The sequence below is a fragment of the Balaenoptera ricei genome, chromosome 11 (genome assembly GCF_028023285.1).
Source record: "Balaenoptera ricei isolate mBalRic1 chromosome 11, mBalRic1.hap2, whole genome shotgun sequence".
Lineage (NCBI taxonomy): Eukaryota > Metazoa > Chordata > Mammalia > Artiodactyla > Balaenopteridae > Balaenoptera > Balaenoptera ricei.
The window spans coordinates 23,859,280-23,885,550 of NC_082649.1; the positions used below are offsets into that span (position 1 = coordinate 23,859,280).

At 52.8% G+C, this 26,271-nt stretch overlaps 3 protein-coding genes and 1 long non-coding RNA gene across 6 annotated transcripts in view; 2 read left to right on the forward strand and 2 right to left on the reverse strand.

Annotated features, from left to right (window-relative positions):
- Nucleotides 1-711, reverse strand: part of LOC132374532 (uncharacterized) — a 47,233-nt gene extending 46,522 nt beyond the window's left edge. Inside the window, exons 1-2 of the long non-coding RNA XR_009505684.1 lie at nt 438-711; nt 92-202 (exon numbers count right to left, since the gene is read on the reverse strand). This is a non-coding gene — a long non-coding RNA (uncharacterized LOC132374532). The remainder of the gene's footprint in view (nt 1-91; nt 203-437) is intronic.
- Nucleotides 712-837: 126 nt separating this feature from the next.
- On the forward strand, nt 838-6,450 carry GTF2H4 (general transcription factor IIH subunit 4). Of its 2 annotated transcripts, none has more exons than XM_059938306.1 (14): nt 838-1,083; nt 1,719-1,861; nt 2,117-2,221; nt 2,581-2,712; nt 2,986-3,082; nt 3,178-3,266; nt 3,481-3,592; nt 3,742-3,810; nt 4,000-4,083; nt 4,328-4,460; nt 4,641-4,771; nt 5,391-5,438; nt 5,612-5,690; nt 6,159-6,450. In XM_059938306.1, exons 2-14 carry the CDS (start codon nt 1,722-1,724, stop codon nt 6,329-6,331), a joined length of 1,392 nt encoding a protein of 463 aa, XP_059794289.1. In that variant the 5' UTR covers nt 838-1,083; nt 1,719-1,721; the 3' UTR covers nt 6,332-6,450. The 2 variants fall into 2 exon arrangements, with proteins under 2 accessions (XP_059794289.1, XP_059794290.1); XM_059938307.1 differs by having other exon boundaries at nt 3,787-3,810.
- A 117-nt stretch (nt 6,451-6,567) lies between these two features.
- VARS2 (valyl-tRNA synthetase 2, mitochondrial) lies at nt 6,568-18,244 on the forward strand. 2 transcript variants are annotated; one of them, XM_059938304.1, is made up of 30 exons: nt 6,571-6,720; nt 7,194-7,421; nt 7,556-7,637; nt 7,754-7,854; nt 8,146-8,267; nt 8,636-8,702; nt 8,795-8,892; nt 9,439-9,520; nt 9,691-9,810; nt 10,268-10,379; nt 11,093-11,181; nt 11,696-11,786; nt 11,926-12,053; nt 12,171-12,274; nt 12,461-12,542; nt 12,861-12,937; nt 13,019-13,094; nt 13,384-13,489; nt 13,756-13,826; nt 13,955-14,080; nt 14,299-14,403; nt 14,561-14,629; nt 14,754-14,832; nt 14,953-15,080; nt 15,213-15,365; nt 16,160-16,366; nt 17,055-17,166; nt 17,312-17,487; nt 17,649-17,777; nt 17,894-18,244. In XM_059938304.1, exons 2-30 carry the CDS (start codon nt 7,221-7,223, stop codon nt 17,987-17,989), a joined length of 3,189 nt encoding a protein of 1,062 aa, XP_059794287.1. In that variant the 5' UTR covers nt 6,571-6,720; nt 7,194-7,220; the 3' UTR covers nt 17,990-18,244. The 2 variants fall into 2 exon arrangements, with proteins under 2 accessions (XP_059794288.1, XP_059794287.1); XM_059938305.1 differs by lacking the exons at nt 17,055-17,166; nt 17,312-17,487; nt 17,649-17,777; nt 17,894-18,244 and having other exon boundaries at nt 6,568-6,720; nt 15,818-16,187.
- Nucleotides 18,245-22,371: 4,127 nt separating this feature from the next.
- On the reverse strand, nt 22,372-23,427 carry SFTA2 (surfactant associated 2). Its single transcript, XM_059938308.1, has 3 exons — nt 23,059-23,427; nt 22,722-22,810; nt 22,372-22,583 (listed from the first exon to the last, which is right to left on the reverse strand). Exons 1-3 carry the CDS (start codon nt 23,117-23,119, stop codon nt 22,497-22,499), a joined length of 237 nt encoding a protein of 78 aa, XP_059794291.1. The 5' UTR covers nt 23,120-23,427; the 3' UTR covers nt 22,372-22,496.
- Nucleotides 23,428-26,271: the final 2,844 nt, after the last annotated feature.

The following is a 26,271-nucleotide window of genomic DNA, read 5'->3' on the forward strand; positions in this document are numbered from 1 at the left end:
ATTCTTTGAGGATTTTAAACATTGCTAAAGAAACGGAACAACAAAACAAGCATGGGTGGGCTACAAGGTATAACAAAGTCTTAGTTCTTACCATTTTGATTCCTGGTCACTCGCAAATGAACTTCAACTCCCAGTTCGGGCACTTTCTAGCTGTCTGACCGTGGGCAAACTTCTTAATCTCATTGAGCTTCCGTCTTCTAGTCTGCAAAGTGGGAATAACAAAACTTGCCTTATAGGAATGTGGGGAAACGTGTAGCTCTGGCTTTGGCTGAAGACGTTCCCTTCCCTTACCCGGCAGTAGTTTCATAAATCAAATCAGACCAAACAATTGGTTTCTTTTTAAAACTGCATTTATTAGGATCTTCTAATTAAACGGGAGGTGGGGAGGTGGGTGGAAGCATGGAGGACGTGACAATTAAGATTTATTGAGTACTTACGTGCCGAGGAAGGCGCACTGGATCGAATTAACTCCTAATTCGAGAAAATGCTCTGGATAGTGCATTATTCCAAATTCACGGGGAGCAACTGAGCTCAAAGAACCCAGTTTTGTGCGTCTCCAAACCCAAGCGCCTCACCACCATGTCTTTTCTGCGCCTCCGCCAGGACGCTCTCAGGGCATTTCTACTCCCAGCGTCCCCACTCCAGCTCAGGTCGGTTAGATTTGCCGTTGGCCGAGAGGGTGGAGAGCGACGCGGAACAAAGCGGCCCAACCTCTGGTAGCCCCGACTCTCTCAAGTAAAAGCCAACCTCTCCCCGCTAGGCTTCCCCGCGATGCCTTTTGGGAGTTGTAGTCAGACGCGCTTCAGCTTGCTCCCGGGTGGGGAAAGACAAGACTCCAATTCCCAGTATGCCCTGCGGCGGGCGAGCGCAGCGCCGATTCTCGTCCTCGCTGCTTCTCCACTCCTTCCCTTCTTTTCTGAATCCTCCACTCTGGTCTCCTGTCGGTGAAATCCTTCGACCCTCTCCCATTTTTTTCTCTCATTTTCCGCCATCCTTTTCCCTATTCCCCGGAGCCAGTGAGAGACATTGGCTCCGTTTAAGCGACGAGACTTGGAGTGCACGAGGGGGGATCGACACTGAGTGGTAAGGGGGCTGGGAGAGAAGCGGTGGCGGAGGTATAAGAGGAAGAGAGTTGAATGAGAGGTGAGGACTGGGAGGAAAGTAGGGGACAAGTTAGGAGATCAAGCGGTGTGGGTCAGGCTGAATGTGGTGAAGTAGTCTTGGGGGCGGGAAGAGGAAAGAGGTGGAATTGGATTTGGGAGACATGGAGGGGTAAGGTAGTTATTGCCGTGCCCAGCACGAGAAATGGGGCCAAGAAATAGATGGGAAGAACGGACAGATTTGGAGCTTATAGGCTGCTCAGACCAGGAGAGGTAGGAGGGAGAGAGGGTTGGGCTCCAACAAGTCTCTTTGTCACTGCTTAGGTAAAGATGAGACAAGTCATTGAAATACAAAGTTTGCAAATATGGGACAGTTAACAATTCTGCCATCTAGAAATTTAGAGAAGACTGGAGTTGAGGCCAGCAGTGGGGCAAAGAGGCAGGAAAAGAGGGGAGGTTGGTCAGGTTTGGGAGAAACAAGAGATGAGTGACATGAAAAAGGAAACCATAGAAAAGATGCATTCTTGTGGGGGCCAGTGGCTCTGGAGCCAGAGTGAGAAAGGTGAGGGGCAACACTGGCGTGGACTGTGGGGGAACACTAACACTTGCACCTCTCAGGTGATGGAGAGCACCCCTTCCAGGGGTGGACTGAATCGAGTACACCTACAATGCAGGAACCTGCAGGAATTCCTAGGGAGCCTGAGCCCTGGGGTATTGGACCGATTGTATGGGCACCCTGCCACCTGTCTGGCTGTCTTCAGGTGAGGACCCCCTTCATGGCAGGGACCATGGTGGGGAAATGTAATGAGGCCTGCAGACTGGAATAAGTTCTCGTGGGTAGAAGCTTAGCCCTCGTGGGCTTGGAGATTGAAGTGTGCCAAACCAGATGGAGGTAGTGGGGGCAGCAAGACTGGTAAAAGTGTGGGGGGTGAGGTGAGGTGTTTGAGGCCATTGAGAGCAGGGATGCAGTTCTCAGGCAGCTCCGATATTAACATTTTCCCTCTCCTGTCTTACAGGGAGCTCCCATCTTTGGCTAAGAACTGGGTGATGCGGATGCTCTTTCTGGAGCAGCCTTTGCCGCAAGCTGCTGTAGCCCTGTGGGTGAAGAAGGAATTCAGCAAGTGAGTGTCTCCTGCATTCTCAGCCAGATACAAATTTCTCAATAGCCAGGTTTCCCAAACTGCTGTTCTTGGGACACTTCCAGGAAATATTGATGGGAACACCACAAAACTTGTAATTAAGCAAGTTTTGGGAAATTCCGTTTACTGTATTTTGCCTCTTGGAGAGTTGTGAGGTCTGTAAGAAGGCTCTGGTAGGTGTTACAGTAAAGAAATTTGCCTTAAGAAGACACTGATCTTACTCTCACGTGAAACAGTGTTCCAAGGATCACCAGTTCAGAACAGGCAGAAATGGAAGCCTTTATGGGCCTCCTTCTTTCTGTTCTCCGGACATCCCCCTCACCTCTCTGCTTCTGTTCCAGAGCTCAGGAGGAAAGCACGGGGCTGCTAAGCGGCCTCCGTATCTGGCACACCCAGCTGCTCCCTGGTGGTCTCCAGGGCCTCATCCTCAACCCCATATTCCGCCAAAACCTCCGCATTGCCCTTCTGGGTGGGTATGTCACTTACACCTTTTCCTAAGCTAGGCAGGGGAAATAGTGATTAAACTGCTCATTAAACTGCTGGAGGGGAAGCTCCTGAGGGGGCCTCTCTGGAAGCTTGTGGGCTGCACTTTGGAAGCTCCTTTAGGAATAAGTTGGACCAGACATAGCTACATGGTGTAGGAAATGTCTGCCACTCATGGCCCCTGGGGACGAAGGTGGAAAGAGGGCAGAAGGGTGGGTGGGGAACACAGGCAGGGTTCCTTACTCTCGGCCGTCCTGGCATAGGGGCAAGGCCTGGTCTGATGACACAAGTCAGCTGGGACCAGACAAGCACGCCCGGGATGTCCCCTCACTTGACAAGTATGCCGAGGAGCGATGGGAGGTGAGGACTTGGGACTCTGTGTGTGTCTCTGCTTGTGCTCCTACTTCCCACGGCCTTTAGAGGCATCCGACTCTGTGTTCTCTTCCGTTCCGCAGGTGGTCCTGCACTTCATGGTGGGATCCCCCAGCGCAGCCGTCAGCCAGGACTTGGCTCAGCTCCTTAGCCAGGCTGGGCTCATGAAGAGGTGAGGAAGCCAGAGGTACAGCGGCTCTGTTTTGCCATCTCCTTGGGTCCCTGCTAAATTGAGTGTCCACATCGGGTCAGGATTGCAGAGGGTTGACTGTAAAAGGAGAGCTGAGCAGAGTACGGCCAGAGATAAACCAAAAAAACTGTGATCACACAGGTGGGATGGTGGCCTTTCTCTGCACACCTCTGCCATGGGCCCTCTCTGTCTCTAGTGCTGAACCTGGAGAGCCGCCCTGCATTACCTCTGCCGGCTTCCAGTTCCTGTTGCTGGACACCCCGGCCCAGCTCTGGTACTTTATGTTGCAGTATCTGCAGACAGCGCAGGTGAGCAGGTCAGGGGCTGCCTGCCAGCATGCTCTGCTCTTCCCAGGACCCACTGAGAGACTGCTGCCCGTAGACTCTGTTCCCTGATTTTTTCTCCTCATTTCCTCCCTCCCATCCCTCCCCCTTTGTCTCTGCCCATTCCTCCCTAGAGTCGGGGCATGGACCTAGTGGAGATTCTCTCCTTTCTCTTCCAGCTCAGCTTCTCTACTCTGGGCAAGGTAAGCTGGGGGCTTGGGTGGGCAAGATGGGAAAAGAGTAGAGAGATGGGAAAGGGAAATGAGGTTATGGGGCAATACAGTGAAAGATAAGAATGAACAAAGATGGGAAAAGAGGGAGTGAGTGTATGGGGTTGGGAAAGGGAGGATGAGATGTGTTTTGGACCCCAGCTGGCCATCTCTCTTCCCTAGGATTACTCTGTGGAAGGTATGAGTGATTCTCTGTTGAACTTCCTGCAACATCTGCGTGAGTTTGGGCTTGTTTTCCAGAGGAAGGTATGAGCACCCAGATACATGGCTTTTAGGGAAGAGGCAGGGTGGTATGGTGCCTTGGCCTTAAAAAGGAGTGGGGTCTCAGGAGGCAGGAAGCAGTTGCCAGGACTGAATGCTTGGGTCCCTCGGGAGAAAAATTGGGAGTTGAGGTTCTGTGCACTGGAAGGAATCTATAATGTCTGAGGAGGAAGATGAAGGGCAGTGACGCCGGAGAGAGGGCCTATTGCCTTTCCCTTCTCCTTTCCAGAGGAAATCTCGGCGTTACTACCCCACGCGACTGGCCATCAATCTCTCGTCAGGTGTTTCTGGGGCTGGGGGCACTGTGCATCAGCCAGGGTTCATTGTCGTGGAAACCAATTACCGGCTGTATGCCTACACGGGTGAGGCTGGACAGAGGGCCCCTGGGAGAGCAGGCTGGGGAGGGGAGTGGGGAAGGGGAAAGAAGGAGGAGGGACTGCCAGTTTCTGGTCATGTAAACTTGGTGGTTTACAGAGCTCTCTGAGGCTTGAGCTCTGGGTGTGGAGGAGCCTCCTAATCCTCTCTTCCTATCCTTGGGTCAGAGTCGGAGCTGCAGATCGCCCTCATTGCCCTTTTCTCTGAGATGCTCTATCGCTTCCCCAACATGGTGGTGGCACAGGTGACCCGGGAGAGTGTGCAGCAGGCCATTGCTAGTGGCATCACAGCCCAACAGGTATCGCTTCTTGGGGAAGGTGCAGGTGGGAAGAAAGGCTGCACCTGGCCTGTGGGGTACAGGGTGGTCACCTCATGGAAGGCTAGCATGGGGTCTGTTATAGTAGGTGGTGGTGACGAGAAATCAAGGGTCTAGGTGTGGGAATAGGTAGACCGTCGAGGGGAAAAGACATGGAAGAAGGACACCACCACTTCCTAGCTGCAGAGATGGTCTAGTTGTTTCTCTTCTCTGAGTCTCAGTTTCCTCATCTGGAAAATGGAAATAATGAGAGTTCTCACCTCATAGGGCTATTGGAAGGATTCAGTGAAATAAAGGTAAAGCATTTAGCTCAGAGCCTGCCATGCAGTAAGTGCTCAAAAATAATAGTTGCTGTTATTTTAAAGATAAAAAAACGAAAAACGAGACTATGGAAAGGACAGATGTGTCAAAGAAGGAGTAGCAGACATCACCTGTGGGAACAGCACCTTGGGACAACAGCTAAACTGGGATGGGTTGAACTGTTGACAGGCATGTGCCGATGAGTTTTTAAACAGTTGATGTTCAGTGACATTAGGTGACAGCTTAGGTAGCTTTCCTGCTTTCTTAAGCCCTTGATCCCAGTTCTTGTCTGTTTTCCTAGATCATCCATTTCCTAAGGACAAGGGCCCACCCAGTGATGCTTAAACAGGTACAAACAGGAGACTGGAGGTACAGACAGCTGCTGGAGGCTGACAGCCCTTGGCACCTGGCCATGAAGTGATGGAAAAGAGAAAGGGGCACCCAAATCTGGGGGATGAGTGGAGGGCTAGGGTTGTCTGGAGTAGTATTCCTGAATCTTACAGCCATCCCTTGCCCCTGCAGACACCTGTGCTGCCCCCCACCATCACGGACCAGATTCGGCTGTGGGAGCTGGAAAGGGACAGACTCCGGTTCACCGAAGGTGAGTGGCTTTTGCGGTTGATTCTTGGTCATTGGCCAGAGGAAGGACAATTCAGTCTTGATGAACTGAAAAAGCTATTCATGCATTTTATTTTTTGTTTACTGCATGGGCTGGTAACGCATGCACTTTTTATTTTGGGGTGAGTCGGTGGCAGTAAATAAATTGTCTCAAATCAGTGCAATTTGGATTTAGCTAGAAGAGGGAAATTGGGAGGGATAATTCATAGTAATTTCTCTGGTTTTGGTAAGCATTAATGGGTTTTCTTATTGTATTATACTGCTTTCCTGAATATGGCTGGATCACACTAGTGTTAGGATGAGCCCTGGAAGAGGCAAACATAGAAGATTAGTATTTAAACGTGGTGGATGGCAAGCCCAGACCGCTGCCCTGAGGCTGCCACCCAGGGGCTCCGCGCCTCAGGTTCTCACCTCCTCTCTCTCCCCGTCGCTCCTGACCTGCGGACCCCAGGCGTCCTGTATAACCAGTTCCTGTCGCAAGTGGACTTTGAGCTGCTGCTGGCCCACGCTCGGGAGCTGGGCGTCCTGGTGTTCGAGAACTCGGCCAAGCGGCTCATGGTGGTGACCCCGGCCGGGCACGGCGACGTCAAGCGCTTCTGGAAGCGGCAGAAGCACAACTCCTAAGAGTGGGGGACCGGACCCGGGAGGGCGGGCCGCGTGGAGGCGGGTGCGGCGTCGGAAATCAGGAGTTTTCTTATTCACACGTCGGGACTGTTCTCGTTTAATAAAGTTGTGAAAGTGAACCGTGCAGCCCCCGGCGCCTCCCCGAGAGGCCACCCCGCTCGGCGGAGAACGCCCTCCTCCCCGCGTCGACAGCCATTGGACCTGGAGGGGAAGGAGGTGGGGCCGAGGCCAGTTACCGCGCATGCGCCCGGGCGGGGACCCGCCTCCCAGCGCCGCGGTGACCGCGAGTCAAGTTCCGGGGTTCAGTTAGCTGGTGCTCGAGCGCCTGACGCCGCCGCCTCAATCGCCCGCAGCCGCAGGGCGCCCTGGGATAGCGGCGGGCTCACCGGGTGAGCGCGCGGCGGGCAGGCCTTCGGGGAGTGGGAGGTGCTGCGGGGTCAGGACCCACGCGGCGGGACGGGCGGGAAGGCCTGGCACGCGCTGGCTGGGGGCAGTGCGGACGGCCTCTGGGGCAGGCGGACAAGTAGTAACCCTGGCGGGACTCCTTGCTGACCCTCGGGAGCGCTAATGTCCATCATGTGCCAGAATCCCTGAGTCCTTTCCCCTCCTCTGTGTCCGCGGTCACCCCCACGTCGCAGATGAGTAGGTTGAGGGCCTGAGAGTCCTACCCTGTCCTGGAAGATCCCTGTCGACACCGTGCAATCTAGTCCTCACAGAGGAAGGGTTGTGAGGGAAGGGATAGATACTTAAAGTAACAGACCAGTGCTTGGAGGGAGGCAGAGAATAAGGAGGAGGATGTGATTTGGGGAGGTGTGACCCTCCCTCACCACCCTAACTTCCTAATGTGCTCTCTCTGGAACAGACCTTGGCCCCTTTCCAAGTACTCCCGATGCCTCATTTGCCTCTGGCCTCTTTTCGACCACCACTCTGGGGGTTGAGGCCCTCAAAGGGACTCCCCAGGTCCCATCCCCTTTCCACCCAGTCAGAGCCCAATGGATCAGCCATCTCGCAGAGGAACCGTGAAGCCAAACAGAAGCGCCTGCGACAGAAGCAGGCGGCGCTGGAGGCTGGAATCGCCCAGAAGACCAAGGTTAGGGGTCAGACAGCTTGTCCTTGGTTCTCTGAGAAATCGTGGGAGGGAGCTGGAGGAGGAGACTGGCTGGATTCCAGATACCTGGGGTACATTCGAATTGCATCCCCCCTTCTGGTTCCTCCTCTCTGCAGTCACCTGCAGAATCCAGTAAGGCCTGGACTCCTAAGGAGATAGTGTTGTATGAAATCCTCACGGAACACGGTGAAAAGAAAGGTAACTAGGACACTTGAAGGCCTTTTCCCTCACATTTTGGTTGCCCATTTGGTCTGCTGAAATGCAACCTGGGAACAAAACTCAGGAGTTAGTGGAGCTCTCCTCTTCCTCCATAGATGTCTCCCGGCCCCTGCCTCCTGCATACAGTCCCCAATATGTTGAGGCTGCCTGGTACCCTTGGTGGGTGCGAGAGGGCTTCTTCAAACCAGAATATCAGGTTAGTACCTGGTAGGGAGGGGTGCTAAATGGTCCTCAGGGCAGAATGGCCCATGAGGTTGGTGGGCATGAGTCTGGAGCTCGCAACCAGCCACATTGCAGGGGCTGCCAAAAGCAAGGAGAGCTTGCCTTCTCCCTCTGGTGTCTCCAAGGTGTCCACAGGTTTTCCCCTTCCCTGTTATTTGCCCGACTGTTTTTCCTGCAGTTCTTTCTGCCTTGGAGACACCAGAGTGTGCTATTTCCCCAGGGAACATGCAGCCCTCTCTTGCCCTTTGACTTTCCCTTTCTCTAGGCCAGGCTGCCCCAGGCCACACGGGAGACCTTTTCCATGTGTATCCCACCCCCCAATGTCACGGGCTCCCTGCATATTGGGCATGCGCTGACCGTAGCCATACAGGACGCCCTCGTGCGCTGGTGAGACGGGAATGGGGCTGCTTGAGTTCTTGGAGGGGAAGGAGAAAGTGGGAAGGAGTGAGGATAAACAAACATGTAAGACCAGGGATTCCTGTGAGGGTTTTTCTTTTCTTTTCTTTTTAAAAATATTTTATTTATTTGGTTGCTCCAGGTCTTAGTTGCGGCAGGTGGGCTCCCTAGTTGCGGCTCGCGGGCTCCTTAGTTGCACTCGCCAGCTCCTTAGTTGCGGCACGCGAACTTTTAGTTGTGGCATGCATGTGGGATCTAGTTCCCTGACCAGGGATCAAACCCCGGACCCCTGCATTGGGAGCGCAGAGTCTTAACCACTGCGCCACCAGGGAAGTCCCATGACGGTATTTCTTTTGCAGGCACCGGATGCGTGGGGATCAGGTGCTGTGGGTCCCTGGATCAGATCATGCAGGGATTGCTACTCAAGTATGTCTTTCGCCACTTTTCCTTTTCTTGGGTGAGAGAGTTCTTCGCCCAAAGTGACCTGATTCTCTGTTTGCCCCCTCATCTTGCTGTAGGCTGTGGTGGAGAAACAGCTGTGGAAGGAGCGAGGAGTGAGGAGACACGAGCTGAGCCGGGAAGACTTCCTTAGGGAGGTGTGGAAGTGGAAGGAGGAGTGAGTATGGTGGGCAGGACTGGAGGGGCCGAGACAGCAGGTTTGGGTCCTGGCTTCCCAGCCCCTCTCTCCTAACATGTAGTCAAGGCTTTTTCCATTCAGTCCTAACTTCCTGTGGTGACTTAAGCTCTGAAGCCCCTTAGCATTTGGTGGGGTCTCCAAGCTTTGTGTGTGTGTGTGTGTGTGTGTGTGTGTGTGTGTATTGTATATGTTAAAATGTAGATATTTGTGTATATGTACGTATATATATATGTATGTATATATGTATGTTTTTCCCTCTATTTATCCCATTTTCCCTTGCTTAGATTTCATCATCTCTCCTCAGCCATTCCCACTTTCCATCCACTTGAAATTACCCTCTTTCTTCCAGGTCTGTTAACACATACCATCTTCTCTGTAAAGCTTCTTTGGGTTTCTCACAAATCAGCTGCCCCTTCCCGTTACTGTAGAACTTTATGCTTCTTTCAGTGTCAAAGAAGGCCCCATACTGGGTTTGTCTGTGTCCATTAGCTTCTAGAGGCTAAACCAATGCCGTACTCACTCCAGGAAAGGTGGAGAGATCTGTGAGCAGCTCCGAGTGCTGGGGGCCTCCCTGGACTGGGACCGAGAGTGTTTTACCATGGATGCCGTGAGTGTTCCGTGCCGTGGTCCCTGTGGGTGTCGGGGAGGTGTTTAGAGCTCTGTGCAGGGAGGCGGGTTGCTGTGTGTGTTGCGGTAGCAGGGTGGGATGCCCAGGTCCCTGAGTGGGGTGATGGGCTGAGAAGAGGCTGTTGGATGTGGACACTCAGATCATTCTAGGGCTCCTCAGTGGCTGTGACAGAAGCTTTCGTGCGGCTCTACAAGGCTGGGTTGTTGTACCGGAGCCGGCAGCTTGTCAACTGGTCGTGTGCTTTACGCTCTGCCATCTCGGATATTGAGGTGAGGCAGAGAAGGAGAGGTGGGTTTGTGAGAGCTCTGAGGCAGGGGGAGAGCTTGGACTTGGGAGCCAGACTGCCTGGATTCACATCTGAGTCTGGCCACCTCCCAGCTGTGTGGCTCCTGGCAGGCTGTTAGTTTCTGTCAGCCTCAGTTTCCTCAGTCTGTAAATTAGGGGTGATGGAAATGCCTGTGTCATGGGCGTGTTGTGAGAATTCAGTGAGAACTCCTGGAAGGTGCTCGGCACAACACCTGTGCGTGGTTTAAGTGCTTGGTGAATATTTTCTGTAACTGTGGCTGCACAAGGATTAGGTGAGGGAAGGGAGGTGGCTCCTGAATCCTCCAAGTGGCTTTTAGATGGGTTGCAGGGAGGCGGGGCCGTGGATGAATGGAGGTGGGAAGCCGGGTGCAAGCCTTGCAGAAAGGCTGCTCTCTGACCCTGCTTTTTCCACGCCTCCAGGTGGAGAGCCGGCCCCTCCCTGGCTGCACGGAGCTTCGGTTGCCTGACTCCCCCACCCCTGTGTCTTTTGGCCTCCTCTTTTCCGTGGCCTTCCCCGTGGATGGAGAGCCTGGTGAGGGTAGTCCTTGGAAAGGTCACCCACTTGTCTCTGCTTCCCCTGTTTTCTCAAGCCCATGTTGGGCTGATGGAGGGAACCCACCAGCCTATCTCCCACATGACATAAGGAACCTTGGTAGTGTTGCGTCCTCATGGGCACTCACCCTGGGTATCCTGGGCCATGTAAGAAAAGTGCACGTGGTCACTGCCCTGTGGGAGCTTAGCATAATTCTGCAGGAGGCTGCTACCCCCGGAAGAGACAAAAGATCAGTTCTGCAGTGTGGTTTGAACAATAAGTGTTCCCAAGAGTTTGGAGAAGGGGAAGATAGATGAGCTGGAATAGTCAGAGGACGTTTCTTGTAGGAGAGGCTGCTGCTTGCCCCAAAGAATGCACAGCATTTATGATCAGGGCACCGAGAACCCCCAGTGTCCTCTGTGCACCAAGCAAGGATTCTAGTTGTATTTATTAACATTCTGTCCTTGTCTCACAAGCAAGTTATTGAGGAATTCCGCAGCACCAGACACCCCCTCAGGCCTCTGGTCATTAGCTTGGGGGAAACCTCAGGCTCCTGTAGACACTGGTCCTAGTTTTCTCTAGTTACTCCTGGGGGCCTGCTCAACTTTGACCATCCCTGTCCCCTCCCTTTGCCAGTTCTTCTGGCTTTAGCTTTGTCAGGAGTGTGGGGTGAGGGCGAGGACCAACTTTAAGTGCTTGAATTTTGTCTTCAGATGCAGAAGTTGTGGTAGGAACCACGAGGCCAGAGACATTGCCTGGAGACGTGGCTGTGGCCGTCCATCCCGATGACTCCCGATACATGGTAATACACAGCGCGCTCTCTGCCACCTGGCCTTCCCACCCCCATCCTCTTCCCTTCCTTTTAGAATGGCAGCTCCTCCTCTCTGCTTTCTCTTCCCTTTCCTAAGATTTCCCTCATCTCAGTTCTCCAGTGTCTCTGAGTCTACTCCCTTCTCTTCCTGATGTTACACTTCAGCTCAGGGGCTGACAAACTATGGCCCGTGGGCCAGATCCACCTGCTGCCTGTTTTTGTACGAGCCACCCTCGTTCCCTCTGTATCGTCTGCAGCTACATCATGTGTTATCTAACTCGGCCATGGTGGCGGAGTGGAGTTTTTGTACAGAGACTGAATTTGCCTCTTGGCCTGTAAAGCTTAAAATATTTATACTCTGGTCCCTTAAGAAAAAGTTTACCGAGCCCTGCTCTGGCTCTTTACCTTCTGGTTTTCACCCTCATATTCCCAGGGTTCTCATGCCCACCCCAGACCCTTCCATCCCACACACATGCCTGTCCTTGTTCCCTCTCCTTCCCTTCAGCATCTACATGGGCGACAACTTCGTCATCCCTTGACAGGGCAGCTTCTCCCCCTTATCACAGACTGTGCTGTTCAGCCACACCTGGGCACAGGTGAGTGGGGGCAGGGGAGAGAGTGGAAGTCAGGGCTTCTGGGGGACGAGAGGGAGAGATAGGGTAGCGTGGGCGATGACGATACATCTGAAAAAGTCAAGGTCAGGAATCAGTGCTTACGTCAGTTCTGCTCCCCTAGGGGCAGTGAAGGTGACTCCAGCTCACAGCCCTGCCGATGCTGAGCTGGGGGCCCGACACGGCTTGAGCCCCCTGAGTGTCATTGCGGAGGATGGGACCATGACCTCCCTCTGTGGGGACTGGCTGCAGGTAGTACCAGCTCAGTGATACCCTGTCCTTTGGGGGCACCCTCTGCCCCATCTCCCCTCTCCCACTTTCTTGTTTTCCTAGCAGCCTTTAAGCTTTCCTGTTGCTGCTTTTCCCCAGGGTCTTCACCGATTTGTGGCCCGGGAAAAGATTCTGTCGGCACTGAGGGAACGGGGCCTGTTCCGGGGATTCCAGGACCACCCTATGGTGCTGCCCATTTGCAGGTAACCCCATTTTCACTCCTTTCCGTAGGGACCACCCCAGATGGGAATGGATGAAGCTTAAGAGTGACCGCAGGATGGGCTGTGCACCCCTTATGCTAGAATACGAGCTCTGTGTCAGTGTTGTTTGCTGCTGTATCCTCAGCGCTTGAGGGCCTGGCACGTAGTCGGGTCCTGTGTCCCTTTCAGCCGTTCCGGGGATGTGGTAGAATACCTACCGAAGAGCCAGTGGTTTGTCCGCTGCCGGGAACTGGGGGACAGAGCTGCCAAGGTGAGGCTGCAGTGTGAGGAGGGCCTGGGGCCTGGGCCAGGGGACTCCCTGAGCGGTGGAATGAAGAAACAGGGAGGCTGGGGGCCCTTCTGCCCCCCAGACCTCTCTAGCTGTGCTCGTTGAGAGGAGAGCTGTGGGGATGGAGGCCTGGTGCACAGAAAGGGCTGGCTTGCATCCTCACTCAAGCCCAGAATCTTCTCAGGAGGCTTGGGAGGTTCTTCCTGAGTTTTAGAACCACTTCAGAGACCACTTGTCCCATTCATGGGGGGTTGAGAGGTGCAGGAAGGGAAGCACCGTCTAAAGGTCCTTTCCCTCCAGGCTGTGGAGTCAGGGGCCCTGGAGCTCAGTCCCTCCTTCCACCAGAAGAACTGGCAGCACTGGTTTTCCCACACTGGGTAAGGAGAAGGGGGGGCTTTCAGGAGATGGGGAGGGGGCCCACTGGTTATGCTAGGAAATCACTCGTGTCCTCCCGGCAGGGACTGGTGTGTCTCCCGGCAGCTGTGGTGGGGTCATCAGATTCCAGCCTACCTGGTTGTAGAGGAACACACACAGGTTGGTAGGAAGAAGCGGAAGGGAGGGCTGGGTGTGGCTGAAAGAGCCTTAGCACAGGAGTCCGAGGACTTCCAGTGCTGGTCCCAGCTCCCTGCCTTTGCTGTGCTTTCTGGTCTTGGTCTCGTAAACATCTGTTGTGTGATCAGAGCTCCTGAGCTGGCGATTCTTCATCCCACCACCAGAGGGTGCCGGCCATTCTCAGACCACCTGAGAACATGAAAACTCAGTGGTGTTTCACACCTGTCAGGTGCTGTTCTTCCTCACTCTTCCCTACCCCTTACTTCTGCAGGGCGACACGAAGGACTGTTGGGTGGTCGGGCGGACAGAGGCTGAGGCCAGAGAAGTAGCTGCAGAATTGACAGGGAGACCAGGGGCGGAGCTGACCCTGGAGAGGGGTGGGTACTGAAGCTGGGGAGGGCAGGGGAGGGCGTCTGGGTGTTTGAGGGAGCAGGTAGTGAGGTAGAGAAGGTAGGGTCGGGAAAGCTGGGAATGGGGCAGAGGGCTCGACCCCTGGTCTCTGTGGGTGGGGCTTGGGCTGGAAAGGTGGGTAGCAGTGGGCTGAGGTTTGTGGGTGGGGCTTGGGCTGGAAAGGTGGGTAGCAGTGGGCTGAGGTTCTGAAGCTGAGGTTCCAATTGTTCCCATTCCCCATTCTGTTTTCCAGACCCCGATGTCCTGGATACCTGGTTCTCCTCAGCTCTTTTCCCCTTTTCTGCCCTGGGCTGGCCCCAAGAGGTGAGGTGGGTTGAGAGGAAGAGAGTGAAGGTGGGGATGAGGAAGTGGCCCCCAGGGCCCCCAGAGAGTCTTGAGAAGAGCTGGAGGCCCTGGGCTTAGGCCTCTCACTGCTTATCTTTTTCTCCTAGACCCCAGACCTGGCTCATTTCTACCCCCTGTCACTTTTGGAAACGGGCAGTGACCTCTTGCTGTTCTGGGTGGGCCGCATGGTCATGTTGGGGACCCAGCTCACAGGGCAGCTCCCCTTCAGCAAGGTAATGGCCCTTTGGTACCCTGCCCCTCTCTGTGACTCCCCAGTCTTCCCCAAGCCTTGTTGTCCATTCTAACCCCTAATGTGGGGTTTTCTGTGTTCCCAATTCCTTTGTCCTGATTCACTTCCCAGCCTAACCCCTAAAGCCCGGAGGACAGCCAGGGGATCCTCCAGGGTAAAGTTCTCCAGGCCCCCCTCTGCTGACCCCCGTCATGCCCCCAGGTGTTGCTGCACTCCATGGTTCGGGACAGGCAGGGCCGGAAGATGAGCAAGTCGCTGGGGAATGTGCTGGACCCACGGGACATCATCAGTGGGGTGGAACTGCAGGTCAGGATGAAGGGCCTGAAGAGGGATGGGGTTTTCAGGAGAGAGGAAGGCAGGGGAGGGGCCGGCAGGGAGGGCTGGAGCTGGGAGGGTCAGTAGGCGGGGCCCTTGTAGGGGTAGGGTCTTCCACTGAGGCCAGTGAATTACTCACCCACCCCAGGTGCTGCAGGAGAAGCTGAGGGATGGGAACTTGGACCCCGCAGAGCTGGTGATCGCGGCCTCAGCACAGGTGAGTCGCCAGTGTCTGACCCATCCCAGCCTCTAGCTCGTGGCCACCAGGTTCCTCTGCAACCCAGCTTCTGGCCCTGCAGCCTCATAGGCAGCTGCCACCCCTCTTCTCTTTCTGGTTGCAGAGAAAGGACTTCCCTCATGGGATCCCTGAGTGTGGGACAGATGCCCTGAGATTCGCCCTGTGCTCCCATGGGGCCCTGGGTAAGCCTGGGCGAGGGCAGCCGGCAGCGGCCCCTGTGCGGTGGGGCAGGGCGGGGCAGGGCCAAGGACTCCCGGTGCAGCCACCACCAGTGCACGCTCCCTCCTGTCTCTCCCTCCCAGGGGGCGACTTGCACCTGTCTGTCTCTGAGGTCCTGAGCTTCAGACATTTCTGCAATAAGATCTGGAATGCCCTGCGCTTTATCCTGAATGCTCTTGGGGAGAAATTCATACCCCAGCCTGCAGAGCAGGTAAGAGAGAAAGAAGGGGTGCTTGGGAGCTGGGTAGTCCGACATCTGAGGCTTGGTGGAGGCATCTAGAAGGAGAGGAGGCAGCGGAGTGGGAGTCAAGCTGTCCCACCCTGAAGCCCCTTCTGCCCGCAGCTGTCCCCCGCCTCCCCCATGGACGCCTGGATCCTCAGCTGCCTGGCCCGCACTGCCCGGGACTGCGAGCGGGGCTTCCTCACCTGCGAGCTCGCGCTCGTCACCCACGCCCTGCACCACTTCTGGCTTCACAACCTCTGTGATGTCTACTTGGTGAGTGAGGCGAGGGCATTCCCCCTGCAGACCTGCTTCCTCTTCCCTAGCGGAGAGCTCTGAACTGGGTTCCTAATTCTGCCCTCCGGACAGGAAGACAGATGAGATGGGGAAATCCTAATTCCCCTCTTCCCTGGGACTGGCCTGGGCGCTGTTCCCTGCTTGTCACCAGAAGAGAGAGGAGGAGGAGGGGAGATTTCTAGAAAACCCAGTCTGACAAAGCAGGATTGGGAGGCAGATGGAGATTTTTTTTTAGTCCCTGTGATTGCTCAGTTTGGACCCCGGGCAGGCTGGGAGCTGGGAGCGGACAGGGAGGAAGAGTAGGGGTCTTTAGACCAAGGGCTTCTCTCAGAGGGAGGGCTTGTTAACCGCGGAGTGTCAGTCCCACCGCCAGAGCAGCTCAGCCAGCAGGTTGGGGGGTGGCTGGCAAGAATGTTCATTTCTTGTCCCAGGTGATGCTGACACTGATGGCCCAGGACCACTGCCCTAGATTTCTGTTTCTCAACTTTTTAAAAAATTTCTGTCTCTTTTTGATTAAAAAAAACTCAGTGCTTTTCATCCTAAACAACACAAACCTCCCTAACAATTTAATTCCCCACCCATCCCTGAGAGTCCCTGCCCTAGATTTCCCGTTGTCACACGCTCCACACTGTGTCCAGGGACAGTTGATGGTCTCAGAGATGCTGGGTGCTCCTGCCCGTGTTTACCCACAGCATCCCCACTGGTAGGGCGGCGAGCGTGTGGAGGAAGGACATGGCCGTGGACGTCCCCTGACCCGTTGGCCTCCTCCCTAGGAGGCTGTGAAGCCGGTGCTGTTGCACTTGCCCCACCCCCCGGGGCCTCTTCAGGTCCTGTTCTCCTGCGCTGACATTGGTCTCCGCCTCCTCGCCCCGCTGATGCCCTTCCTGGCTGAAGAGCTCTGGCAGAGGCTGCCGCCCAGGCCTGGTGGCGCCCCTGCCCCCAGCATCTGTGTTGCCCCCTACCCCAGTGCCCGCAGCTTGGTGAGTCACGTCCATGGAGTCTTGGAGTGGGACTTCTGGTAAAGGCTTGGGGAGCAGTCTTCTAGAAGGGCTTGCTGCTGTGGGGTCGTTGACAGTGGTGGTCTGTATTTTGCCGTGGAGTCTTTGGGAGGATGGATTGTTCCTGTAGGGCTGGGTGTTGGGGGCAGTATTAGCAAGTGGTTAGAGTAGGACGTTGTCACCAGACTGACACTAGCTGTGTGACTGTGTATCGGTCAGTAATAGTACATGTCATGGTTGTGATGAGATTAGTTGTTAGTGATAGGATATCCCAAAAATCTTAGTGCAGTTTTAAGCTTTAATAACTTGAGAAGGATAAAATGCTACAAACTCACCCAAAAAATAATTCTAAAGTTTAACTCAATTTCTTTTTTACTTACTTGATTTTGTGAGTTTTGAATAATATCTTTTAAATTCTGATTTTTGGTTGTTTGTCATCTCCAGTCATAGCGACTAAACAGACATTAACCAGCGATCATCTAAGACCTTCTTAGATGACACCCCGGTTTTTGCCATGTTCCATTCCTTGAGGTGGTGAATTATGTGTGTGGTGGAGAGAGCAGATCGTTGCTCTAAGGAGATAGGGGTGGGCGGGTGGAGGTTAGAGCCAGGAGAGTTGAGACCGAGTCTCCCAGGTGCCCGCTTATCGACTCTGGGTGCCCATCTCCAGGAGCACTGGCACCAGCCCGAGCTGGAGCGGCACTTCTCCCGGGTCCAGGAGGCTGTGCAGGCGCTGAGGGCTCTCCGCGCCACGTACCAGCTCACCAAGGCCCGGCCCCGAGGTGAGGCGGGCCCTGGGCTCCTGAGTCTCTGCAGACAGGAGGGGCTGGTGGGGAAGAGGGGGAGCCTGGAGGACAGAGCCCAGAGTTAGGAGGTGCAGGATGAGGAGCTGATCTCTTGACCCTGACAGTTTCCTTTCCTCCCCAGTGCTGCTGCAGAGCTCAGAGCCAGGAGACCAGGGCCTCTTTGAGGCCTTCCTGGAGCCCCTGGGCACCCTGGGCCACTGTGGGGCTGTGGGCCTTCTACCCCCAGCTGCAGCAGCTCCCTCGGGCTGGGCCCAGGCCCCTCTCAGTGACACCGTTCAGGTCTACATGGAGCTGCAGGTGACCAGAGGAGACTGAAGGAGGGAGGGGTGGGGTTGAAAAGGATGTTGGGAGGAGGGCAAGGGGCGGGTTCTATAAAAGTGAGGAGGGATCTTAGAATGGGGGGAAGGGCATGCTGGGTGGACTGCAGATGTCTGAGCCTTCTCTCTGTTCTTCCGCAGGGCCTGGTGGACCCCCAGACCCACCTACCTCGGCTAGCTGCCCGAAGACACAAGTTGCAGAAGCAGCTTGATGGCCTCATAGCCCGGACCCCATCAGAGGGAGAGGCAGAGACTCAGAGGCAGCAGAGGGTGAGGCTGGGGCAGGCGACCCAGGATGCCCGACTCCCTAAGGGAATGTGGGCTGGGGACAGGGGTGGTGGGGGGAGGCTATACCTCGATCCTCACCTGCTTCTCTCCTTGCCCAGCTTTCTTCCCTCCAGTTGGAATTGTCAAAACTGGACAAGGCGGCCTCTCACATCCGGCACTTGATGGATGTGTCTCCCAGCCCTGGGGAGCTCTGAGCTCTAACCATCCCTGGTAGCTTTCCTGCCTCCCAGACCCGCCTTTGAGGACAGGTTCGGCAACTGTCATGGTGCCGTGGAGCCCCAGAGACCGTGTGGTCCAGTTCCCTCCTTCGTCAATGAGGAAACAGACTGGTTTGGTCAGAGTGACTGGGTGTCCTCGAGACGCTCATGTTTTTGCCGCAGCCTCCCTCCTATGCAGTCCCACCTGAAAGTTTAGGAATGAGGAAATTCAGATAAACTTAAGAACCCAAACATGTCTGCTTGTGGTCCTTTTGTCCCTCTTTCCCCCAGCGGTGACTTTCCGCCTCTTGGTTGTTCCCTGACACTTTGGTCTGGGAGAGAGGCGGGTGGCCTCTTAGCGCTGGTTTCTGGGCCACAGTGGGAGTGTGGGTGCTGGGCGGGGCCGCCCTCATTGGAGGAAGGAGGAGCTCTCGGTAGGGCCTGGGAGCAGTGACCTGGCTTCCACCTACTTCCTGCACTTACTGACAATGGCCCGACTTCTGCAGGCCCTCCCTCTTCTGCTTCTCACCGGAAGGAAGCTTCCCTGCTTCTTGGCCTTATCGCCAAGGGTGCTGAGAGGATCAGGGACTTCCTGCAGGCCTAAGGGGAGCTGTAGGTTGTGCTGGGGATTGAGTTCCCCCCTGCTTCTGTGTACCTGAAACCAGAGTGCCAGGGACACACCGCCCAGCCCCAGGCAGGGATATACACATGCACAGATGCCCACCTAGCCACCTCCACCTCCAACACCTTGTCTCATTGGTGGAATTCAGGGGCCTGGCCCTTCCACACCCAAGTGACATTCTGTCCAGCAGCTCTGAGAAGCTACTGTATGTGGCGGGCCTATACTGGGCTGAGTCCTCTGTGGTGCCATTTAATCCTCCCAAGAACCTCATGAGGTGGATATTTGCTCCATTTTAGAGTTGAAGAAACATGCTCAGGGAATAAAAGTAACTAGTCCAAAGTGTCAACTGGGATTCAACCCAGTAAGTTAGGTGCAAGTTTTCTAACTGCTGTAACCAAGCTTCAAAGATAATGGTGGCTAACCTATAAAAATACTGAATCACTGTGTTGTACACCTGAAACTGATATTGTAAATCAACTATACTTCAACTCAAAAATAAAAAATAAAAGTTATTTAAAAAAAAACAACAACAAAGATAATGGCTCAGACGAGATGGGTGTTTCTTTTGCTTGGCAGAAGCAGTGCAGGACTCTGCGATAGAGGGTCCCATACCCCTTTTGATCTTACTTTCCTGACATTTTGATACACTCTTCCCAACTCTGGGTCTAAGATCTTCTCCCACCACTATATCCACATCCCACCCAGAGGGAAAGGAAAAGGAGGGAGTGAGCACCTTGCTTTTTCCCTTCCCCCAGTTCAACAAGTATTTCTTGAGCACCTATTATATGCTGGGCCCTATTCTGGACCGTTGGATTCATCAATGAATGAAACAAATCTCTCTGCCATTGTAGTTCTTTCATTCTAGCAGGGAAAGTCAGAAATAACACATGTAAATAAATAAACCAGTGTGTCTGAAGGTCATAAATGCCAGGGGGGAAAAGGGTGGAATAAGGTAGGGGGCTCGGGTGCATATGTGTGTTGGGGGGAGGCAGGTTGTAATATGAAATGGGTCAGGGCAGAACTCATTGTAAAGGTGAGATTTAAGTAAAGACTTGTAGGAGGTACAGGAATTAGCCAAGTGGATGTCTGGGAGAAGAGTGTTCCAGGTAGAGGGAAGAGCCAGAGCAAAACACTAAGATGGGAGTACACCTGGAGAGCTCAAAGAGTAGCAAGGAGGTGGTAGGGGGTGGGGGGGAGAGTGAGAGGTGAACTCAGGAAGGTAAGGGATGTGGTAGGGGTCAGGGAAGGCTCAAGGCAATCATCTAGACCTGTGCTGTCCAAAATGGTAGCCACAAAATGGTAGCCACTTGATTATCTAAATTAAATAAAACTAAACATTCAGTTTTTCAGTCACACTAGCCACGTTTCAAGTATTTGATAGCCACGTGTGGCTAGTGGCTACCATATTGGTCAGTGCAGGTTATGAAATAAAACATTTCCATCATCATGAGAAGTTCTATTGGAAAGCGCTGGTCTAGGACCTTGTAGGCCTTTGTAAAGACTTTGTTTTCTTCCCTCTGGGAGCAGGGAAAGGAAAGGAAGTGACTTTCCTGTCAAGGATATTACCAGGAAGTTGTATACATACTTCCTTTCTACTTGCAACCCGTTGGACAGAACCTGATCACAAAGCCATTCCTAGCTGCAAGGGAGGCTGGGAAATGTAACATAGCCACGTGCTCAGCTAATATTTACATCACTATCCAAAAGGAGGGGAATGACTATTAGAGGAAAGTTAGCAGCCTCTGCCACCCCTAGGTCTAGTGAACCCCAAAGCATTCTTTTTACTGCCCCGCTCTGCCTAGAGTCTGGGAAGAGAATTCTTTGAGAAAAGAATCTGGAAATCACAGCCCTATGATTCCAGGCCCTGAGATTCGAGAACCAGGTTAAGAAGCAGTTAGCTTGGGAGTTCAGGACTGACATGCACACACTGCTATATTTAAAATAGATAACCAACAAGGACCTACTGTATAGCACAGGAAACTCTGCTCAATATTCTCTGATAACCTAAATGGGAAAAGAATTTGAAAAAGAATAGATACATGTATATGTATTGCTGAATCACTTTGCTTTACACCTGAAACTAATACAACATTGTTAATCAACTATACTCCAATATAAAATAAAAATTAAAAAAAAAAAAAAAAGCAGTTAGCTGTCTGCTCCTCCAGCCTTTTGGAGATCCAGACATTTAATCCCTTGACTTGTTTGGGGCCTATTCACTTGACCCATGGGTGTCACCTGCCCGCCAGTGCAGGCTAGGGGCCAGTCATGAAATACTGGGGCCCTTTGGAGACCCCAGCTACCTCTCCTCCAGGCCCATAGTCTCAGGACAATTGTCAAGGAAACTAAAGGAATTTTGTTTTACTATGCTTTCTCATTTTCAGGGATACTCCATATGGAACTGCTGTCTTCCCCTCCCTCCGAAGGAGTCAGTCTCTAGTTTCATATGGTGGTGATGGTGTGCAGGGGAGTGGGGGACGGGGTTGGTAGAACAGGTATTGTGGAGAACAGGAGGCAATCATACCAATGCCCTCCACATGGTCAAGTCTGGGCTGCATGCTTGCATTTTGAGACAGCCGGTAAGAAGTCAAGATCATCTTGAGTGTGGAGTCAGATGTGTACCTGCCTCAAGAAAAGCAGGAGATGGGAATTCCCTGGTGGCCCAGTGGTTGGGAGTCTGCGCTTCTACTGCAGGGAGCATGGGTTCAATCCCTGGTTGGGGAACTGGGATCCTGCAAGCCGTGCCGCCAAAAAAAAAAAAAAAAAAAAGGCAGGAGAAGGAGGACCCCTGGGGGACTAGGATTTATATGCTGGGACCAGGTTTCCACCCTAATAACGATCCTTACCTCCCAGGCCCACTATCTGAGAGGTACCATGGCAAGTGCCCTAGGTAACTTATCCATGTAATCCTCAGACCAATCCTAGGAAGCAGGTACTATCATTATCCTCATCTGGCAGGTAAAGAAATGGAGGCTCTAAGAGAATAAGAAACTCACCTAGGATTTAAGAGTGGGCCTGTGGGACTACACGTTCCCATAGTTACCAGCACAAGAACACCCATCCTCTTCTCCCCACCACTCTGCCAGGCTGGCCATCCTCTCACAAGCTGAACCCCTCATCTCTCACCTGAACTGGCCCCCACGCCACGTCCTACCCAGACTGACCTGTGTGGATCCCTTGGTCAGGGGGCCCATATCCTGGGGGTGTTCTGCTCACATCCCTGTCTGAGGTTCCTGAGCCCCCAGCCCCAAAGCTTAAGCAGGGGGAGATGAAATTAAAACCTTGCTTAAGCCAAGGCATTTGCCTGGTGTCAGATCTCTCCACTGCTAATGGACCTCAGTGAGTGACTTATGCTCGCTAAGCCTCAATTTCCTCATCTGTAAAATCGGATAATGAGACCTATTATGCTACATGCAAGATTGTTGCAAGCATTGAAATGGGAAAGCCTCACGCCTGGAACAAAGCAGGAATTCAATAAATGTTCCTTTTCTTTATTCCCAGGTGTTCTGAAGAACTCAGCTTGAAGTGTGCGTGTATATGCACATGTGTATGTGTGCGTGGCGTGTGTGTGTGTGTGTGTGTGTGTGTGTGTCCAACAGTTAATTCCCCACATTCCTTCTGGCCTTTGACACTGGTGTTAAGAGAGAGAGCGTCCACCCTGGAAACCCTCTGCTTAACAAGGGAGAGTCAGAGACTTGAGTGTACAATTCCATTTTCCTGCCGGCCCCTCTGCTCATGAACCCACAAAGTCAAGTCATTGAGCTCAGCATATTTACTGCCACTCAGCAGGGTGAGGGCCTGCTGGAAGACGGGGTCAGGCATTGCACCTGCACCCCGGGGACGGGATGCCCCAGCCAAGAAGGGCACAGGCTTCGACTGCTCTCAGACTTTGCAGGTGACGTGGTGTGGGGATCCTGCATGATGCAGGGTGACATTGGTCCCTGATGGGAGGTGGAGGAGGGAGCAGAGCTGAGGGAGAGAAAAGGTTAGAGGGCGAGGTGTAAGATGGCTGTCACTCACACCCCGGAGACAGCCAGAGGCCCAAACTGACTCAGAAATGCACTCCAAGTTCACACAGCCCCATCCTTTTCCCTCCCCAAGGACTACCTTCTCGAGCAGTCCCAGGAAGCTGGAATCATAGGAGGAATTTGCCAGAAAAGAGTCCTTCATCTTCAGTTGCAAAGTCATTTCTGACCCTAGGGATCCAAAAGCACAGCTTAGGACCCAGCCACCAGGGCCGGATTCCCTCGGAGATGCGGGCACCACCTCCTGCCCCACACCCACCCGCGTTCCTCTTCCCTGACAAGGCCCTTCCAGACCCTCTCGTTGCAGGAGTTCAGCCCTGAACACTCAGGAACTCAGGACTAGGGTGCCTCCATCTCTCTCATTCCCTTTCTCGGACCCTTGTCTTGGGCACCCAGGTGTCTAGCCTTCCAGACCTTACCTGCTCCCTGTGAGCTGGCGAGGAGGGTCAGGAGGATGAAGAGGGACAGCCCAGCCCCCATCGCGGCTCTATCGCTTCTTGCTTCTCAGATGGACAGAAGAGATGTCTGAAGGCCTGCTGGCCTCTCCTTAACTGGCCTGCCTTCCTACTCGCCACTCAGTCCTTAGCACAGGTGTGTGTGGGGAGATGGGAGGGGGAAGCTGGGGAACTGGACTTTCCGGTTCTCTCAGTTTGGCTCTGAGGACCCAGGAGAGGGCCATTCACTGGGCTGCTTGGGAAATAGAGAGCGGTCCCCTTTCCTCGATCCTGCGCCCCACTTCTCCCCCATGTCTCGAGGCTTGAGGGGGTGGGTCCCTGGTCTCACAGAGAGGGAAGCTGAGGAGGTATCCCTCTGTGCAGGTGTCTGGGCCCCACCCAAGCTTGGGCCTCTCATTGCTCTTTAGGGATTAATTATTAACTGCAATTAATTTCTATCATCCCTGCCACCGAAGGGCTCAGGAATGTGGGCCCAAAAGGGAGGGGTGGGTTAGGACAAGTTCTTCCCAAACCCAGGTGTTCTGCTCCCCCAGTCACAGTGGCTTTCTAGGTGAGAAATCTGGGTAAGGGGGAACTTTCGTCTTTGAATATTTTGTTTTAGTTGCTCTAAAATATCCTAGCTACTCAGGCAGGGACACGAATTTCATCAAATATCCGCCCCACCCCCCTGCCTTGTGCACTCACGGCAAAAGGGATTCCCTCATCCTCCCAGACAACACCCTTTCACAAGGCACTCAGAATGGCAAACACAAGGACAGATTTGTAGAGGGAATTTGGAGCCCATCTAGTTTACCTTCTTTCTTTAAAAACTGCGAAACAAAGGCTCAGAGAGGGTAAATGACTTATTAAGGTCACACAGTCAGTAGCAGAGAGATTAGAACCCATCCGTCATTCTGCCAGACACAGGGGTAAGCTCAACAGACTGACAAACTTGTCACGTAAACCGCCTAGAATGCACGAAGGCACATGCCCTTTGTCTTCTTAGCTGCCTCCCTTTTCATCTTCTCCCTCTTCCCCCCAAAACCAATGGGCCCCTGTACATGGAGGCAGAGAGGACCCTGGGCAGAGTCAGGGAGAAAAGCCAAAAGCAGGACCAGGCACCTTATCTTTGATAAAGGAGGCAAGAATATACAGTGGAGAAAAGACAGCCTCTTCAATAAGTGGTGCTGGGAAAACTGGACAGGTACATGTAAAAGTATGAAATTAGAACATCCCTTAACACCATACACAAAAATAAACTCAAAATGGATTAAAGACCTAAATGTAAGGCCAGACACTATCAAACTCTTAGAGGAAAACATAGGCAGAACACTCTATGACATAAATCACAGCAAGATCCTTTTTGACCCACCTCCTAGAGAAATGGAAATAGAAAGAAAAATAAACAAATGGGACCTAATGAAACTTAAAAGCTTTTGCACAGCAAAGGAAACCACAAACAAGACGAAAAGACAACCCTCAGAATGGGAGAAAATATTTGCAAATGAAGCAACTGACAAAGGATTAATCTCCAAAATTTACAAGCAGCTCATGCAGCTCAATCTCAAAAAAACAAACAACCCAATCCGAAAATGGGCAGAAGACCTAAATAGACATTTCTCCAAAGAAGATATACAGATTGCCAACAAACACATGAAAGAATGCTCAATATCGTTAATCATTAGAGAAATGCAAATCAAAACTACAATGAGATATCACCTCACACCAGTCAGAATGGCCATCATCAAAAAATCTACAAACAATAAATGCTGGAGAGGGTGTGGAGAAAAGGGAACCCTCTTGCACTGTTGGTGGGAATGTAAATTGATACAGCCACTATGGAGAACAGTATGGAGGTTGCTTAAAAAACTAAAAATAGAACTACCATACAACCCAGCAATCCCACTACTGGGCATATACCCTGAGAAAACCATAATTCAAAAAGAGTCATGTACCACAATGTTCATTGCAGCACTATTTACAATAGCCAGGACATGGAAGCAAGCTAAGTGTCCATCAACAGATGAATGGATAAAGAAGATGTGGCACATATATACAATGGAATATTTCTCAGCCATAAAAAGAAACGAAATTGAGTTATTTGTAGTGAAGTGGATGGACATAGAGTCTGTCATACAGAGTGAGGTAAGTCAGAAAGAGAAAAACAAATACCGTATGGTAACACATATGTATGGAATCTAAAAAACAAACAAACAAAATGGTCATGAAGAACCTAGGGGCAAGACGGGAATAAAGACGCAGACCTGCTAGAGAATGGACTTGAGGATACGGGGAGGGGGAAGGGTAAGCTGGGACAAGGTGAGGGAGTGGCATGGACATATATACACTACCAAATGTAAAACCGATGGGTAGTGGGAAGCAGCCGCATAGCACAGGGAGATCAGCTCTGTGCTTTGTGACCACCTAGAGGGGTGGGATAGGGAGGGTGGGAGGGAGGGAGACGCAAGAGGGAAGAGATATGGGGACATATGTATATGTATAACTGACTCACTTTGTTATAAAGCAGAAACTAACACACCATTGTAAAGCAATTATACTCCAATAAAAATGTAAAAAAAAAAAAAAAAAAGCAGGACCAGGGAAATGGAGAGATGGAGGGAGACACTGTCTATCCCATAAAAGTAAACAAAGTGCGATCCCAGGGCTCCCAGACTTGTACTGGAGAGCAGGAAGCCCAGAGTGGGAAGAATTAATAGACAAAAAGATCATCAGACATAGGAGGTAACAGCAGGGGTGAGAAGGTGAGAACATAGTGAGATGCCTTGGGGCATCTGAGTCCTCTTAAGAGGAGAGTGGGAGCACGCCCATGTCTTTCTCAGCTGGCCCTCTTCTTTCCATGTAATCATAGCCGAGGCTTCTGTGTGCTAGGCACCTTAGAAACATTATTTCCTTTAATGCTTATTATGGCCCTTTGAAGTAGGTACTACATTACCCCAGTTTTAGGGGTAAAGAAACGAAGACTTCGATAGGTCATGTGACTTGCCCAAGCCTGCACAGCTTAGAAGTGGTGGATTCCAGTGCGGTGGATTTAGAGCTGGGTTCTGAACTTGCTCATTGCACTGTCCCTGAACACGATGATTGTCTTACCAGGTGTCTCTCTTCTCCCGTCACCCCTTCTCAGCCAAAGGAATGGAAAGCTCTGTGGGCTGCAGCCATTGGGAACGACGGATGGCTCAG

Excerpts from the sequence above, each read along its gene's own strand:
- GTF2H4 (XM_059938306.1), top strand. The coding sequence starts at position 1,722 with ATGGAGAGCACCCCTTCCAGGGGTGGACTGAATCGAGTACACCTACAA. Across the intron at positions 4,084-4,327 it reads GGCTTGTTTTCCAGAGGAAG|AGGAAATCTCGGCGTTACTA; the intron begins GTATGAGCACCC and ends TCTCCTTTCCAG. Across the intron at positions 4,772-5,390 it reads GTGGCATCACAGCCCAACAG|ATCATCCATTTCCTAAGGAC; the intron begins GTATCGCTTCTT and ends CTGTTTTCCTAG.
- VARS2 (XM_059938304.1), top strand. The coding sequence starts at position 7,221 with ATGCCTCATTTGCCTCTGGCCTCTTTTCGACCACCACTCTGGGGGTTG. Across the intron at positions 9,521-9,690 it reads AGTGTTTTACCATGGATGCC|GGCTCCTCAGTGGCTGTGAC; the intron begins GTGAGTGTTCCG and ends AGATCATTCTAG. Across the intron at positions 13,095-13,383 it reads TTGTAGAGGAACACACACAG|GGCGACACGAAGGACTGTTG; the intron begins GTTGGTAGGAAG and ends TTACTTCTGCAG.
- SFTA2 (XM_059938308.1), bottom strand. The coding sequence starts at position 23,119 with ATGGGGGCTGGGCTGTCCCTCTTCATCCTCCTGACCCTCCTCGCCAGC. Across the intron at positions 22,811-23,058 it reads CGCCAGCTCACAGGGAGCAG|GGTCAGAAATGACTTTGCAA; the intron begins GTAAGGTCTGGA and ends TTGGATCCCTAG. Across the intron at positions 22,584-22,721 it reads TCCTGGGACTGCTCGAGAAG|CTCTGCTCCCTCCTCCACCT; the intron begins GTAGTCCTTGGG and ends TCTCTCCCTCAG.